At 40.1% G+C, this 13,019-nt stretch overlaps 1 protein-coding gene across 4 annotated transcripts in view; it reads left to right on the forward strand.

Annotated features, from left to right (window-relative positions):
• The window catches only part of FRMD4B (FERM domain containing 4B), a 319,973-nt gene that overhangs the window by 196,680 nt on the left and 110,274 nt on the right, over positions 1-13,019 (forward strand). For all 4 annotated transcript variants that reach the window (XM_077858098.1, XM_077858096.1, XM_077858097.1 and 1 more), the window contains 2 exons: positions 4,153-4,218; positions 6,006-6,100. In XM_077858098.1, coding sequence (XP_077714224.1) covers positions 4,153-4,218; positions 6,006-6,100 — 161 coding nt within the window. The remainder of the gene's footprint in view (positions 1-4,152; positions 4,219-6,005; positions 6,101-13,019) is intronic.

A 13,019-nucleotide genomic window follows, 5' to 3' on the forward strand; every position in this document is an offset into this window, starting at 1 on the left:
GACAAGGGCAGACTTTGCAATTGCTAGCAATGATCAAATCAGTACACTGGCCTCCCAGAGAAGCCATCTTCCCACGAGAAAAGGGCTCAGTGAATACAGAGCATGGATGTGCAAGTGTGGGCATCAAACTATAGCATTTTTTTTCCCCTCAAGTTCATCTGCACTGCCCATCTCTAGCTTGTCCTGTGTGGTATCTTACCATGTTACATACTGAGATGTTTGTTCAGTTCTCCCTTACCAAATGTCAGCCTTTCTCCTGGCTGTTGTATTTGTTGGTGATGCCTCAGTGATTATGAATAGATGACTTTACCATATTAATAACATCAGCTGGGGAGACCATCCTTTGGAAACTTCCTCTCTGATTTAGGTATCTGGGGCGCCTGGGTGGCTCAGTCAATTAGGCGTCTGACTCTTGATTTCAGCTCAGGTCATGATCTCGGGGTCCTAGGATAGAGCCCCGCAGTTAGGCTCTACACCCAGCATAAAGTCTGCTTGAGATTCCCTCCCTCTGCCCCTCCCCCCTTAAAAATCCTTAAAAGATACCTGTGGTATCTTAGGAAGATGCTTTTAGTTGGAAGAAGCAGAATCTAACTCAAGTTAGTTTCAGAAAGGGGGGAAAAAAAGTGGATTTACCAAAGGAACACAGGGGTATTTCATGGAGGTAAGAGCAAGAATTCACCCAAACCAGTGCAAGTGACTCTGCAAGTGACTAGAATGACATTAAAAAGCCTGACAGCAGAAAAAAAAAAAAAAAGAAAAGAAGAGAAAAGAAGAGAAAAAAAAGAAAAAGAAAGAAAGAAAGAAGAAAGAAAGAAAGAAAGAAAGAAAGAAAGAAAGAAAGAAAGAAAGAAAGAAAAGAAAAGAAAAGAAAAGAAAGAGAAGAAGAAGAAGGAAGAAAGGAAGGAAGGAAGGAAGGAAGGAAGGAAGGAAGGAAGGAAGGAAGGAAGGAAGGAAGGAAGGAAGGAAGGAAGGAAAGGAACCCTGACAGCGGGCAGCCCGGGTGGCTCAGTGCTTTAGCACCACCTTCAGTCCAGGGCATGATCCTGGAGACCCAAGATCGAGTCCCACGTCGGGCTCCTGCATGGAGCCTGCTTCTCCCTCTGCCTGTGTCTCTATCTGTGTGTGTGTGTGTGTGTCTCATGAATAAATAAATAACATCTTTTTTTAAAAAAAGGAAAAAAGAAAGAAAGACACCCTGACAGCAACTCTCTCAAGCTTGCCCTTTCAGGTTGCGATTTCTCTACCCCCTCTAGGGCTCCTTGCGTCCTTCACTCTCTCTGCAGATGGTTTTCCTTTTTGCACACACAGCAGAGGTGAGCGCGCCCCTGCGGCAACCGCCTTCTCATCCTCTCATCCTCAAGGCCAGATTCCCGGGACTGAGGATATGATTGGCCCAGCCTGAGGCAGGTGTCTCTGCTCTGGTCCAATCAGCGACGCCTGAAGCTGATGGGGGAGGAGCAAGTGGTACCAACTTGGCCGCCACCCCACCCCCCCCCACCCCGTGTTTGTCGAGCCTCCTGCAGACCCCGCAGAAAAACATTTACTATTTAATTCTCTAGGTTGGAATCGGGTGTTGACAAAAGGAGAATCCACGAATCTGAGCAAAGCACGGTGTAACGGGGGGGGGGGGGGGGGGGGGAGAGGCTTTTTGAAAATTAGGAAATAAATTCATTTATTTGCAACTCATGCAACAATGCAATAACTTGAAATATTTTATGAGTTTTGCCATATTTCTTTGATGCATGTTGTGTCAGTTGATCTTTTGATTGTTATTTTATTTTCTCTTTCCATAGTACATGTATTTGGGGGGTTGTTTGTGTGGGTTTTACAAGAGAAGTGAAGTTATTTGAACTGACACATTTATTTCTTTCTAGGGAAAAAATGACTTTTGTGTTGTTCAGCTAAACGTTAATTTAAATTGTGACTTGGCTTTTTTCTTGCTCAGATAACTCTGGATAAATAAATTCTGTACCTCGGTCTCTTTGTAGAATAGGGATGTTGTCATATCATGGATTTTGTGGAGCTTTAATGAAATAATGTACATAAAGTACCCAGCTTAGTACCAGGAACAAACTAATATTTGTTCCTTTTCTCCTCGTCACCAGAAGTGTGTATTTGACCTCAGCTTTGCAGAGTTAAGGATGTAATCAGGGGCTGTGGGACAAAGTAAAGCTTGCCCGCTCACCTCTTACGGTACTTCAGTGGTTTCTATGAGCCACATCTCCATAAACCATGATCTCACCATTTACACTTTTTATTAAACTTTAGAGCCAAGTTTAATAAAAAATGTAAATGTAATTGTTAGTATTTTTCACACTGAAAACATCTTATCCCTCTGTGAGCCTCAATTTCCCCATCTGTTAAATTGGAGATAGTAACCACAATCCCACAGGGTGACCGTGCGGCTCAGAGATGGTATCTATAAAATACCTGGAACAATACTAAGTCTATAGCTGGTGCTTAGTAATGGAGTGATCTTGTTTTTGAATTGTTTATATGTATCTGAGTTTCCAGGTCTTATAGTCTGGTACAATAGCTGAGAGATAAAATGCTGCTTATGCTTTTTAAAAGTGACCCAGAAGGTCCTCATCTGTGGGCAAAGTTGGGTATGCATAGTTCACTGTGACGTTGCTTAGAATGAAGGACTGGAGGCAATCTAAGTGTTTCTCAGCAGGAGACTATTAAATTATTATATGTCTACACAATTACTTGATACTATAGAACCTTTGAAAAGAATGCAGATGGTCTATATGTGCTGACAATGGAAAGATCACCAAGATATAGCCTAGTTCCATTTGAGTTGAAAAAGAAAATGCATATATAGATATATATATATACATAACATGTATGTGTGTTTATAAATAGACAGAATCACATACACAGACTCTATACACACAGTCATATATGAAATTTCTGGATGGTTATATACACACAAACACACACACAAATATTAAGAATACTTGTTTCATTTGCAAAACAATATGTCCAATATAATAACATTGCAAAGCAAACTATTTAATATGAAAATTTTGAAAATATGTACACGTTTATATCTGAACATACATGTAAAAGCAGTCTGCATGGATTCTCCTCAAATTGACTGAATGGTGATTTCTGCAGATAAAATGATTTGGAGCATGAGTTAGCTAAGGGAGCTCTTTGTATTCTGTGCATTGTTTAAATATTTTACAGGGGGCCCTGGCTGGTTCTGTTGTAGAGCATATGACTCTTGATCTCGGGGTCATGGGTTCAAGCCTCATGCTGGGTGTGGAACCTACTTAAAAAATAAAATAAAAAATAAGTAAATAAATAAATATTTTACAAAGAATATTTCCCAGTATTATAAGTGATAAAAAAGTGAATATGATTGGAAATATATACTGATGTTTACCGTTCTTTATGTATCTTTTTTTAAGCATTTCTTCTTTATTTATTTTAAAGATTTTGTTTATTTATTCATGAGAGAGAGAGAGAGAGAGAGAGAGAGTGAGGCAGAGGCACAGGCAGAGGAACAAGCAGGCTCCATGCAGGGAGCCTGACATGGGACTCGATCCCGGGTCTTCAGAATCAGGCCCTGGGCTGAAGGCAGCGCTAAACTGCTGAGCCACCAGGGCTGCCCCTTAACTGTGTATCTTAACTGTTCTTAATTACAGTAGTGATATACTATAAAAGGGACAGAAATTTCAAAGATGAAGACTTTCAATTTTAATTCTAATGTTATATGTTTTCCTTTATAATTATGCATGGTTTGTGTTTATTAAAATACATCAATGAGTCTAGGCATTTTTATTTGAAAAAATTAAATATTGACTCAATGAAAAATATAGTAGTTTCCTCTGGGAAGGAAACTAGCTTTTTGTAGTATAATCTTGTGTGCACTATATAGACATTATTTTTTCAATATATTGAGTTGTCTTTGCTTTTCTTTCTTTTCTTCTTTTAAATCCACGAGCAAATTAACTAATTGATTGGTTAATTCAAGAGCTAATTCCATGTAGTAAGTCTGTTTATGATCAAGGCTATCGATTAACCCAACTGAAGCCATTTTTACTCTTGACTATATCATATGTGAAATAAACTATAAATTGAGTTCAAGGGTTTGCTTGCCAGCCCAGCCCCAGCCCTGATGCCACTCTTGTGTTGTCCCCACAGATGACAGAAGGCAGGCACTGCCAGGTACACCTCCTGGATGATAGGAGACTGGAGCTTCTGGTTCAGGTAAGTGTTGCCCACACAGGGATAGCCTATACTGATTCCCTCCATGAGCCTGTTTTCAGGTTACTCACTTATCTGTGTCAATGACTTGGGATTGTTTAAGGGGCCAAAGAACAGCTTCTAAGTCAGAAAACTTGATCTACATGTAAGAGTAGTTATAGCCTGGTGACATGGGTTTTAGACCCTTGGGATCCAATCTCAGCTCCGACACTCAGTAGCTGTGTGAACCCCCAGGAAGTGATTTGACGTCTCTGAACCTCTTGTTGGTAAACCAGGCACCATGTTTTCCTTAAAGGGCTAATGGGAGCTGCAAATCTGCATCCTGCCACTTTTCTGCTACATGACATTGTCCATGTTAAATACCCAACTTCATTAGCTGTGAACTGGGATTGAGAATGCTTAGTTTTCCTCATAGAATTATGGCTGGAATCAAGCTAGATTATATTTGCGAATGAAATCTTTCTGTAGAATAAATGGGAGTATATGAATGGGGGTTTTGGGGTTTTCTTTTCTTTTTTTTTTTTTTTTTTGATTGGTGGTATTTTAATTGTTGATCCTTCTCTCTTTATTTACCCAACACTGTGGACCAAGGACCTTAAAAAAATTGGGGAAATTCCATCTGATAGCCACAACAGTAGCTACAGCTCAAACTCTTTCCCTTAACCAAAATCTAAATTCTCCCTTCTGAGGCTCAGTTCTCACCCACTCTGCAAAGGCCTCAATTAGAATGAAAATAGCAGAGTCAACAGTGTTTCACCAGAGTAGACCTCTTAGTCTAGATGTCTGCCTGTTTGTTTCTTTTTTCTTCTTCTTTTTTTAAAAAAATTATGACCATTCTTTCTTCCCCAATAGCAAACATCCAGCTCTCAAAGCACCATAATGAGCCCTAAGCTGTTTGACTCTAAGTTCAGAAAGAGTCCAAGTAAATGCCCTCTTAGGTATCCCCCTTTCCTTCCTGCGTCTGCAAGTCAGGCATCCACTCTCACTCTGGATGCTCCCCCTGATTCCAATCCAGGCTTCTTGCCACCAGGCCCAGTGCTTCTCAAAAGCTCATAGATTAGATCCTTCTTCTAACTCAGTGCTTAGTAAACACTGGTGACAATCATCTATACAATGGGTAAAATTACTCCATCTCTAGAGAGAAATGAAAAGCTTCAGCTTTGGAATCAGACGGAACCAGGTTCAATTCCCTGCTCTTATTAACTGTAACATCAAGCCAAGGATCTAGTTTTTCTTTGACTTTGGCCCCCTCATCTCTAAAATGGCAATAAGAACCCCTATCTCATAGGCTCATGATAAGGACAAAATGGGACAATATATAGAAGGAGTTCAGCACAGTAAGTGGTAACCAGGAGTAGAGTAGTAGTTTTACCTGTGACCCCAGAGCCTTAGGTCTTCAGCCTTTTCAGCTGGCCCCCACCAAGCAGTTATTCCTACAATCCAGGTGGTGACATGTTTGATATTCTTTGTCTTGGTCACTAGCACCATACTACATATAAAAGAGTTTTTTTCCAAAATATCGTCCCTATTCCCCTAGGGGAAAAAATAAGATACTGGACTGATTGCAAATACATGAAAATGATGATCTCATTGATGTTCCTGTTAAGATTTCTTCCTCTTTCCAATCTCTTGGAACATGCATAGTCGATTAACCTAAGCAGCAAAAGGGGGCGGATATATTTAAAAACAAACAAACAAAAGCTGCTCTGAACTACTTGGGGCAGAGAAGGGTGGTAGCAATAAGAGAGTAAGGCAGCCAAATTGCTTCTGATCACATTTTATTTTAACAGCCCAAACTTTTATCAAGAGAATTGCTGGACCTTGTGGCCTCACATTTCAACCTGAAAGAAAAGGAGTACTTTGGAATAACATTTGCTGATGACACGTGAGTGTTTTAATAATCTTTACTTGTTTACCTTTCGTGTGGACTACCTGCTTACTAATCATTCACAATCAGCACCAAGGGGGAATGCTCCAAGAATTAGAACATTTCCTGCCTAAAGACTACTTAATACAAGATTTCTCTCCTGGGATTATTGCAAAGGGAGAAGAAAGGGAAAACTGATCACTTTTTTTTTAGATTGATTGATTGATTGATTGATGATAGAGAAAGAGAGAGAAGCAGAGACACAGGAGGAGGGAGAAACAGGCTCCATGCCGGAGCCGGACGCGGGACTCGATCCCGGGACTCCAGGATCACGCCCTGGGCAAAAGGCAGGCGCTAAACCGCTGAACCACCCAGGGATCCCCCACTGATCTCTTTAAACATAAATATTGTCTTAATGTTTTAGAAATCTATTGTAATGAGGTCATCAGTCTTAGTAGCCTATCTGCACATTTTTTGTACCATAGTTATGTATCAGTGATAGAAATACTAGATTGTCATCCACTTGTGTTTTGAAAAGAAAATTCATATTTTAGGTATTAGTAGCAAAAAGTTTAGAGGCAAATGTATTCTTTAAAAAAAATAGGGGCACCTGGGTGGCTCAGTGGGTGAGCGTCTGCCTTTGGCTCAGGGCGTGATCCTGGGGTGCTAGGATCAAGCCCCCCACCGGACTCCCTGCAGGGAGCCTGCCTCTCCCTCTGCCTGTGTCTCTGCCTCTCTCTGTGCCTCTCATGAATAAATAAATTAAATCTTTAAAAATAAAAAATATATTAAAAAATAAAGGCAAATCTGTGGCCCACTTGAAAAATATATTTATAGTTTTAATCCAGAAAGAACTTTTCCACTTCCACCTAGGCCCATTTTATGTTACCTCTTTACATCTTTTTTTTTTCTTCTGCTTACATTTTTTATGCCAGCTTGGACATTATATGAGTTTATCAGGGATTTAAATGCTTAGTGAAATGAGACATGTATATAACAATAAAATCATAAGAATTTAAAACTCCATGTGAAAAAAATGTGTTTGGTCTTACCAGTTCTTTCCTGTGTGTGTGTGTGTGTGTGTGTGTGTGTGTGTTATGATAGTCCAATTTGTCTACATTATTTGCAGCTTGATAGATTATCAGAGGAATTTTTCCTCTTTGTGGGGATAATATCCAAAGAGTTCTTCCAATATTTAAATTCAAGAAAATGCATTCCAGACACAAAATACATTGGCTTATTACCCAGCATTCTTTCTGTAACTCTCCCAGTGTAAATGTTTTTTCAGTTCTTTAGTTTAACCCCACAGGAAACAATCTCAACAAAGGGTTAAATTTTTTTTTTTTTTTAACACCTTACTTCTGATTATTTCTAGCTTGAGTGAGCCACAAGCATAGGATTCCCCAGGGGAAATGTCCATGGGCTGGGATAAGGGCTGGGCAAAAGGAGGCAGTCACTTGTCAGGAGACAGAAAAACCTGAAAACTTTGATCCCAGACCCAGGATGCTTCTTGAATAGGATGTGACAAACCAGGAAAAAAAAAAAAAAGTACACCAGACATCACCCACTTCACTCTGAATCACAAAGTTATCAGTTCACCCAACAACTATTTGAGACCCTGTCTGATCAGTCCTCTGCTGGATGAAATAGGAAACGCAGGCATCCATTGCCCACGTGCTCTTAGCTGGAAAGACAAGGCTATTTCAAGTAAATCAGTGATGAAACACACGCGCGCACACACACACACACACACACAGGGTTGAAAGTAACTGTGAACGCAACAGTTGCAAACAGTATAAGTTTTATGTTTAAGGTTTAAGTTTTAAAACCTAAAATACATAATGGCTAAGCTATATGGTTGAACTCTAAGTGCTATAAACACTGTAATTTAGAGAGATCACATAGGATAGAGGCTAAAAACATGAATATCAGAGTTATTTATTCACTAAAAAAATATTTCTTGAGTGCTCCCCAAATGCCAGGTATTGTTCTAGGTCCTAGAGATTTAGCTGTGTAGAACAGAGACAAGGCTCTTGTTCTCATGGAGCTTATGTTGCAGTGGTATGGTGTAGCAGAACAAGCAAATAGATAAACAAGAAATTATTTGAAATGATAAGCACTTAGAAGAACATGATGAGGAACACCTGGGTGGCTCAGCGGTTGAGCATCTGCCTTCGGCTCAGGTTGTGATCCCAGGATCCGGGATTGAGTCCCACATCGGGCTCCCTGCAGGGAGCCTGCTTCTCCCTCTGCCTGTGTCTCTGTCTCTCTCCCTCTCAGTGTGTGTCTCTCATGAATAAATAAATAAATCTTTAAAAAAAAAAAAAAGAACATGATGAAGAAAAGCGGGGCGGGGGGGCAGTTTTAGATAGGATGGACAGGGGATCCCTGGGTGGCGCAGCGGTTTGGCGCCTGCCTTTGGCCTGGGGCACGATCCTGGAGACCCAGGATCGAATCCCACGTCGGGCTCCCTGCATGGAGCCTGCTTCTCCCTCTACCTGTGTCTCTGCCTCTCTGTCTCTCTCTGTGTAACTATCATGAATAAATAAATAAAATCTTTAAAAAAAAAAAAAGATAGGATGGACAAGGAAGGCTTCTAGAAGGTGATGTGTAATAAAAGGGAACAACCAGTTCGGCAAAAGTATAGGGAGGCTTTCCAGGCAAAAGCCAGTGCAAAAGCCTTGAAGTGAGACTGAGCTTGGCTTTGGGGTTTTTTCTATTTTGTGTCTTTTAGTAAAAATCCGATATGACTAGAATATAGAGAGTAAGAAGGAAAGTGGTACATGTTAAGGGTTGAGAGGGAGGCAGAGAGTGGCTATTATAGGATTGTGGAGTGTCTCTGATACACCAGTGTTCTCATCGGTACATTGTGCATAATAATTGTACCTCTGTACAATGAAGACTACGTAAGACACACGTAATAGGGTGCCAGTAGTATTTACTGTTAAGTTAGGGTGGGTATAGCACAGGTACATGCTAAAAGGAAGCTACACCTTTTAGACAGGCTAAAAGGAAGCTGGACACCAGCAGTGAGTCCAGTGTCCAGAAGGGGGGCTAACAGAAGGCTAGAGTGGAATTTGCACAAGCCGGTAACTACAGATGGACAGAGAAGGGCAGGTAGACTTGAGGTGGAGGGGAGAGGAATGGGAGATGACATTCCAGGGAAGACTCATATTGTGGCCCAGTGCATGAAGCATGGAGATGAATATGGTGCATGTGTCCAGTGGTGAGGAGCCCGGCCTGATGGTGAGGCAAGATATGAGAGGGACAAGATCATAGGTGAGCCCTGTGTGTCATGTAGATGGGGGAGCACCTAGGCCACAGTAGGATGTTATGCACAGGAATTACATGATTTATGGCTGGTGTTGTAAGTTCCCCAGGCTACAAGGTTCGTGATGGGCTGGAAAGGGGGGTCCTGGCCACGTGGATGGCTTCTGGGAAAACTCTCAGATCAGGTGAGCATAACCAAACAGTGCATAAATCAGTCCTTTAGCTGTAAGACCTTCTCTTCAGATAGAAAAGGAATAATATGAATGACTTCCTTTAATGCCTTGGGCCACCTCCCCCTCCTTTGCTCTGGGATTTCTTTCTAAATCCCCTACTGGGAAAAGAATATCTCAGTCAAACATCTCCTCCGGCTCTCTCTTTTGGCGACAGTGGCTGATGGTTATAGTCTTTCCAAGAAGCCTGACTCCAAACTGTCTTTGGTGTACTCCCCTGCAAAGTGACAGCAGAGTCTATTTTTGAATTATGACCAGTTTGGAAGGTGTCTTCTGGCTGTAGCTGTGTTTATTTTCAGAAGAAGTAGGAGCTGGGCTTTGGGAGGGGGGAGGGAAGACTTGGCCATTTCCACCTTTCTGGGGAACAGGTCTGGAAAATTGCTTCTGTCTAAGGGTGTCTCCTTGGAATGTCTTGGTCACAAGCCTAGCTCTTTTTTCTTTGTCTGGTAAATATTTTTGGAAAGTATTTTCTTTCAGCACTCCCTTTCCCCCGCCCCCAGTAAAACCACTGAGTCAGATCCCTCCCAGGATGCTGTCTGAATTGAATTTCCAACTTAGATGCCACATCAGCCGTCTGCCTTTGGTGAACTTCTCCCAACAGAGTAAAGCAAAGCTGAAGGGGGCATTTTGTCAATGAAACTGGCTAGCTACTGTCTATGCCCCATGCCACAGGCCAAGAAGAGAAATGGAAAAATAGAATTGTGCAGTTACATAAGAAAAGTAGTGGTGGTGACCAACAAAAATAAATCCACGGTCCTATTGGATGGAAGGGTAGAGTTCCTTGAGATTACACTTGGAAGTACCTCCTGGTGGTCTGCGTGCAGAGGCAGTATTTCACCTCTAGAGGGCAGTCTCGCCCTCCTGAGGCAGCAGCCCTGAAGTTCACCAAAATGATTTCCATCCCCTACAATCCACTTCATTTTTTAAAAATTTCCTTGTTTTGAAAGGCTTTGCTGAATAAGCTTTGTTTACAAAAAAAAAAAAGTAGATTTCACAATACAATTGTGACTTTTGATCCTTATCCCATTTGATGGGTGTAAGATGATGGGCTTCTTGACTGATACATTCTAGTCCAAAAAAAAAAAAAGCGTGCTTTAGGGTTGACCTGCACAGCTTGATAGAAGTGAATGTGGAGAAGCAACTGTCTTTTTGAGATATTGATTAGATCTACTATATTTGCTGATGGAAAAACTTGAGAAAAGCAGGTTATAAGCATTGTTTTTTTTTTTTTTTTAATCTGTCTCAAAGACTATATAAAAGAACACGTTAACTTTATATCTCAGTGATAGAGTTATGGGTAATTTTCAATTTTTCGTTCTTCTAATTTTGTCTTGGTGAGATTATGGATGAGTTTTTTGTTTTATTTTAAGGTTTATTATTATTATTATTATTATTATTATTATTATTATTATTATTTTAATAATCTCTGCACCCAATGTGGGGCTCGAACTCATGACTGCAAGATCAAGGACTGGTGCTCTTCCAACTGAGCCAGCTAGGCACCTCTGGATGGATTTTTAGCTTTTTTTTTTTTTTAAGAATTTATTTATTTATTCATGAGAGACAGAGAGAGAGAGGCAGAGACATAGGCAGAGGGAGAAGCAGGCTCCTTGCAGGGAGCCCCATGCGGGACTCCATCCCCAGACCTGGGATCATGACCTGAGCCAAAGGCAGATGCTCAACCGCTGAGCCATCCAGGTGTCACTCTGGATGGATTTTTTAAATCTAATTTCTAATTTATCCTTTTAAAAATTAATTTTATGGTACAAATACATGAATGTCTTTTTACAAAAAAAAAAAAATAGTATTATAATGTAAGCCAATCCCTTTTGATTACCTTCCTACTCCAAATGTTGCAATTAGCTCTGTACCCCTCCAGAACGATAAGAATTTCATCCATGTATAATAGTGTTTTAGTGTGCTTCTTTGGCTAATATAATTGATTGATGCCATATCTGTTATTATAGTACTTGTTTTGTTCATTCTTGGACATTATTCATGCAAGTTCATGTAAATATACATTGTGCTCTTATAATGCCATATCTTTCTTACATAAAAGCGAGAAGAGTGATTCCAAATTAGTCTCATATTCCCTAAGAAAACTTTCTTTGTACTATTTTATGGACTTTAAGACACATATTTGAACATGTCTGAAATTGGCATATGTCTTTTAATCAGCAATTCTAAACTGGATGAAATACGGCTGGAGAATCTCTTACCTTCTAGCCCCCAATACTGTTTGTTTAAAATATATATAATATATATATTTATTTATATTATTTAATACATATATTTTAAACAAACAGTATTTCTAATACTGTTTATAATACAGTATTTACAGTATCATAGTATTTCTAATACTGGAATATAATATATATATTTTAAACAAACAGTATTTCTAAGAACTTACCCCTTAGATCATTTGTATCAGTTTATGTATCTTTATAATATTCCTCCTAGGAAAGCTAGGGACAGGTATTGGAAGCCTCATCTTATAACTGCAGAAACAAAGACACACTTTTTCCAGTGTTGAGACTAGTAAGGGATAGATTCAGCCAAAAGTTATAAAAGCTGATTCAACCCTCTAGTCTCCTGTATACAAAATCCTATAGTCCAGGTCTGGGCTCAAATCTTGGCTCTGCCACTTTTTTTGCAACCTTATTATAAAATACAGCCTTAATACATAAAAAGTTTCGGCTCAGTTGGCAGAGAGTAGCTGCTATTATTATTGTTGTTACTATTATTATTATTTATGTCCACTTTTCCTATCTACTTATAATGAATACTGTTTAGAGTTTTCTGAGTTTTTTTTTTTTTTTTAATTATCTATTTAGAGACGAAAAAAGATGGAGGGGATCCCTGGGTGGCTCAGTGGTTTAGCATCAGCCTTTGGCCCAGGGCGTGATCCTGAAATCCCAGGATCGAGTCCCACATCAGGATCCCTGCAGGAAGCCTGCTTCTCCCTCTGCCTGTGTCTCTGTCTGTCTTTCTGTGTGTCTCTCTTGAATAAATAAATAAAATCTTTTTAAAAAAAAGATTAGAAAATATCTTCTCATTATAGGTTTATTATAACATGATACTCAACTACTTTTGGCATGTTTTTAAGCTTTCCATAAACAAGCAAAATAGACTGTATGCCTTCCAGGAATATACAATTTAAAATGGACCAACTGCGGACACCTGGGTGGTTCAGCAGTTTAGCACCTGCCTTCGGCCCAGGGAGTGATCCTGGAGTCCTGGGATCAAGTCCCACAACGGGCTCCTTGCATGGAGCCTGCTTCTCCCTCTGCCTGTGTCTCTGCCTCTCTCTTTCTCTGTGTCTCTCATGAATAAATAAATAAAATCTTTAAAAATAAAAAAAAATAAAATAAAATGGACCGACTGGGGGCACCTGGGTGGCTCAATGGTTGAGCACCTGCCTTTGGCTCAGGTTGTGA

The sequence above is a fragment of the Canis aureus genome, chromosome 19, assembly GCF_053574225.1.
Source record: "Canis aureus isolate CA01 chromosome 19, VMU_Caureus_v.1.0, whole genome shotgun sequence".
Classification (NCBI taxonomy): Eukaryota; Metazoa; Chordata; class Mammalia; order Carnivora; family Canidae; genus Canis; species Canis aureus.